Here is a 4,559-nt window from a genome sequence, read left to right as displayed (position 1 = left end):
TAGGGCCTACTAAATGATGTTTTTTCGACTTAATCTAAGTGGAAGCTTTGGGGAATTTTCGTTTATAACCAAAACGGCTTTCGAGCGAACTTTGAACAATTAATCAGATTGCCTACGCAATAATTTCGCTGTTTGTAGGTCAAAAGTGGTCCGATTTAAGTTTGAGGAAAAAGTAGCCCCCCTATAAACAAGATTATCAATATCATAAGATAAGATATGTATGAACAGAAGGGAAGAAATACATTTTTTGCCTTAGAAGATCTTCGATTTCTTGTACCTAATCTTGTATACTACAGATCTATTAGAAATTACGCCCATAGTGATGATGTGGCATCTTCCCGGAATCAGAGACGCACTTCCGTTGCCATTAACCTGGCAGCCCCTTATCAACGACCGGAGGGCATCCAGAGTGCCCCACCTTGGCGATCTGCTATCTGCCGAGACCCAGAGCTCGGACCGTATGCCATATACCATATACACCATATACACCACATACACCACAAACCCTCAATTTCAGACAGCTGGCGATCCGAGTGCGAATTAGTTGCAAACGAGCAACAACGTCGAGCGGTTCGCTAACTTTAAGTTCGCCAACTAGTCATCGGATCGTGTCACATTACCAGGTTTTTCACTTGATTTATATAGCAGCCGTTTTCGGGGTCGTTGTGCCAGTACAAGTCTGAATTCGCTGGCGAAATGAGCACCCTGGCACTGCTGGCATTCGTCCTTTGGGCACTTTTCCTCCGCTATCTGCCGAAGATCCTGAATTTTCTCAGGCTGCAGAGATTTGCGAAAACACTGCCGGGTCCTACGATTGGCGAACTCATTGCCAATGTGAAGAAAGGAGGTGAGTTTGTGGAAAAGTCTTCTAAAAGAGTGTGTTTAGTTGCCATAAAATAATTATACCATTTATTAAAAAAAAAAAAAGAAAAACCAAATGGTTCTGCATTTTATCACGCATACGCCGCATTGCCCTTGAAGTGGAATTCTATTTGCATTCTTAATAACTCGGCTATATTTTCTTCAAACCACTTGTGCATTTGCATTTTAGTGCTTAATAATTTACTTTTCATAATTATAATACATTTTCCAGAATAATTTAAATTAAAGTAATAAATTTCCCAATCCAGAGATTCTCAACTGGCTGAAGGAGCTGAGGGAGAAGCACGGCTCGGTGTTTCGCATCTGGTTCGGCAAGGATCTGATGGTGATGTTCACCGATCCGGAGGACATCAAGCAGCTGCTGGGCAACAACCAGCTGCTGACCAAGTCGCGCAACTACGAGCTCCTGGAGCCCTGGCTGGGCAAGGGTCTGCTCACGAATGGCGGCGAGTCCTGGCACCGCCGCCGGAAGCTGCTCACACCGGGCTTCCACTTCCGCATCCTCGGCGAGTTCAAGGAGCCCATGGAGGAGAACTGCCGCATCCTGGTGCGCCGCCTGAAGTCGCAGGCCGGCGGCGAGTCCTTCGACATCTATCCCTACATCACCCTGTTCGCCCTGGACGCCATTTGTGAGACGGCCATGGGCATCAAGAAGCACGCCCAGCTGCAGAGCGACTCGGAATACGTGCAGGCGGTTCAGTCGTAAGTACAATCGTTTGGAAATCTATATATCTAGGAGAAAAGAAATTAAAAAAATTATTTAAAAATAATAGAACTGAAAATAAACTAAATAACCAATAAGTTTTCTAAGATAGAGGTTTTAAATAATGATAATTAAATAGGTAAACTTCTTACAAACTTAAAAACTCTTAATTTTATATTTTTGGAATCATTGGCAATTTGTTTCAATTTAATTTTATAAACTATTTCTGTCTGTAATTTTATTTTATTTGTAAGACATTTTCTTTAGGAGGAGAAAATTACAGAAAATTACTTAAGCTGCCTAAAAAAATTATTTTTAAAAAAAACCAATTGCCTTGAAAGTGATAAAAAAAATTTTTATTAATAATTATGTAGCTGTCATTTGACTTTTGATCTGTAAATATTGTGTTCTCATTTATTCTCATTTATATTTCAATATAATACAATGTTTAAACCTTTTATAGATTTAAAATACTTTTAAAATACTTATTTTAGTAAGAATAATTAAGCATTTATTTATGTTATTTTTTTCACTTTAACTTTCAGCATCTGTCGGGTGATGCACAAGCAGAGCTTCTCGTTCTGGCAGCGGCTCAATGTGTTCTTCAAGCACTCGAAGCCCGGCAAGGAGCGGGAAGCGGCCCTGAAGGTCCTGCACGACGAGACCAACCGGGTGATCCGGCTGCGCAGGGAGCAGCTGATCCAGGAGCGCAGTGAATCCCGCCCAGAGGCGGAGCAGGACGATGTGGGCGCCAAAAGGCGACTGGCCTTCCTCGACATGCTGCTGCTCAGCCAAATGGAGGGCGGAGCGGAGCTGAGCGACACGGACATCCGCGAGGAGGTGGACACCTTCATGTTCGAGGGCCACGACACCACCAGCTCGGCCATCGCCTTCGCCCTCAGTCTGCTGTCCAAGAATCCCGCGGTCCAGCAGCGCGCCTTCGAAGAGGCCAGCGAACTGGAGGGCAGGGAGAAGGAATCGATGCCCTACCTGGAGGCGGTGATCAAGGAGACGCTGCGCATCTATCCCTCGGTGCCGTTCTTCTCGCGCAAAGTGCTCGAGGATCTGCAGGTGGGCAAGCTGACGGTTCCGAAGGGCGCCTCGATCAGCTGCCTCATCTACATGCTCCACCGCGACCCGAACAACTTTCCCGATCCCGAACGATTCGATCCCGATCGCTTCCTGCTCAACGAGAAGCAAATGCATCCCTTCGCCTTTGCGGCCTTCAGCGCGGGTCCCAGGAACTGCATAGGTAAGTTCAAATCATTCGAAACCATTAAAAAATTAAATTATCGATATTTTCGATATTTTGACAATATTGTTACAATAATATCGATTTTTTTGAAGGGAAAACACAATTTAAATATCTAGAAATAGCAAACTGTCGATACTTTTAAAGATATCGAAAACTTTAAGATATCCTCAGATTAAAACCAAAAATTACAGCTAGGAAATGCCAATAATATTCAGGTTTCACCAAAAAATCACCAATGACATAAGATGCCCCTGAAAAAGCAGAATTATATTTCACGTACAGTTTAATTTAGCATTTTTAAAGATAAGCTTCCGTAATATTTAGAACACAGTTCTATTTTGTCTGCTTTGATTTGAGGTAATCGTTCGTGATGCTATTTATACGAACTTTGTTTTGTTGCCAAAAATAGTCAGCGGAAAAATTTCAGGGAACTCAATGAACCCAAAAATATATATGTATATATAGCAAATTTTAAATAAACATATATAGAAGGGGCAGAGGTCGTTCAAATTCCTGTTGCGAAAATAATTCAGAGCTTAAACAATTGATAAGAACGAAAGGCCTTTGCATTTCTGGGTTTTCAATAAACAGAGACTCAGATTAAACATGATTTTAAGCGCAAATAATATTTAAAAACTGATTAGTGTCAAAAAAAGAATTAAAATAATTAAAGATGGTTAAAAATCAAGCCTCAATTTGAATATTTTTAATAAGAAATCAATTGTAAATACATATAAGTTATAATAATCAAAAGAATAACCCCTTTCTTTAGTTAGTCACTCTACTACATCGTCTTAGATCATAGTTCATTAGAAACACTTTGGCAAAACACTTTTCAAGACTAGATTTGAATGGGCATTTAATTCTAGTTATAGTACCTATCAGATTCTAATTTTTTTCTCACTTTACTTACGCCTTTCAGGCCAGAAGTTCGCCATGCTGGAGTTGAAGACCACGCTGTCGATGCTGCTGAGGAGCTACCGCTTCCTGCCCGACGAGACTCATCAGCCGAAACCGTTGGCCGAGTTGGTGACCAAGAGTGGCAATGGCATCAGACTTAGGATCGAGTCACGCGACTAGGACGGAACCTCAGCATAATAATAATAACAATATTATCTCTGCCTAATTGCTAGTTCTTAGGCCCCATCATGTCTAGATTATAAGCTAGGCTAAGTAATATAGTGAACAGTTGTTAAAAACATTCGAGCATCGTGACGCAGTAAGAAAAAGAAGGCCCAGCTGGGGGGCCTCATTCTTATCGGTTATACGACCTTGCCATATAGATTAGAAACATTGGACTATATATATTTTTTTTTTATGCTTTGTTTATTTCTCGCTTTGAACTTTGAAAAATACAATCGATCATATACATATATACACGGTTAGAGAGGTATACATATATATATGTGTGCATGTATATAGGTGCTGGGCTTTATTTATGTTTTATGGTTGTAACATCCAGAACCAGCGAACAAAAAAATAGTTATATTTATCCATGTATATGTATGGGTGTATATATATTGTGTGTACGCCGATCTCTTCTCTGCCTACAAACTACATACACAGACACACTTATTGCTCTCCAGAGTCCTCGTAAATCCAAAATTCTCTGTAATCTGTCCTCCGTGCTTTCTCGTGTTCCCTGACAATTCCTTAACCTACCGATCTGATCTTAGGACCACTCTCGCTCCATTGCCTTCGCTTAATATTTCTGTAGTA

General features: G+C 41.0%; 1 protein-coding gene across 1 annotated transcript; it reads left to right on the top strand.

The window, feature by feature from the left end:
- Positions 1-539: 539 nt before the first annotated feature.
- On the top strand, positions 540-4,215 carry Cyp4s3 (Cytochrome P450 4s3). The gene is made up of 4 exons (XM_017137141.3): positions 540-847; positions 1,131-1,584; positions 2,131-2,837; positions 3,763-4,215. The coding sequence occupies exons 1-4, from the start codon at positions 697-699 to the stop codon at positions 3,918-3,920; spliced, it is 1,470 nt and encodes a 489-aa protein (XP_016992630.2). The 5' UTR covers positions 540-696; the 3' UTR covers positions 3,921-4,215.
- The last annotated feature ends 344 nt before the right edge of the window (positions 4,216-4,559 follow it).

This window comes from Drosophila takahashii, chromosome X (assembly GCF_030179915.1).
Source record: "Drosophila takahashii strain IR98-3 E-12201 chromosome X, DtakHiC1v2, whole genome shotgun sequence".
NCBI lineage: Eukaryota > Metazoa > Arthropoda > Insecta > Diptera > Drosophilidae > Drosophila > Drosophila takahashii.
Note: the sequence above shows the minus strand (reverse complement) of the source record. Positions and strands in the feature narration are given on the sequence as shown.

Coding starts and splice junctions, on each gene's coding strand:
- Cyp4s3 (XM_017137141.3), top strand. CDS start 697: ATGAGCACCCTGGCACTGCTGGCATTCGTCCTTTGGGCACTTTTCCTC. Junction 1,585..2,130: donor TACGTGCAGGCGGTTCAGTC/GTAAGTACAATC, acceptor TTTAACTTTCAG/CATCTGTCGGGTGATGCACA. Junction 2,838..3,762: donor GGGTCCCAGGAACTGCATAG/GTAAGTTCAAAT, acceptor TACGCCTTTCAG/GCCAGAAGTTCGCCATGCTG.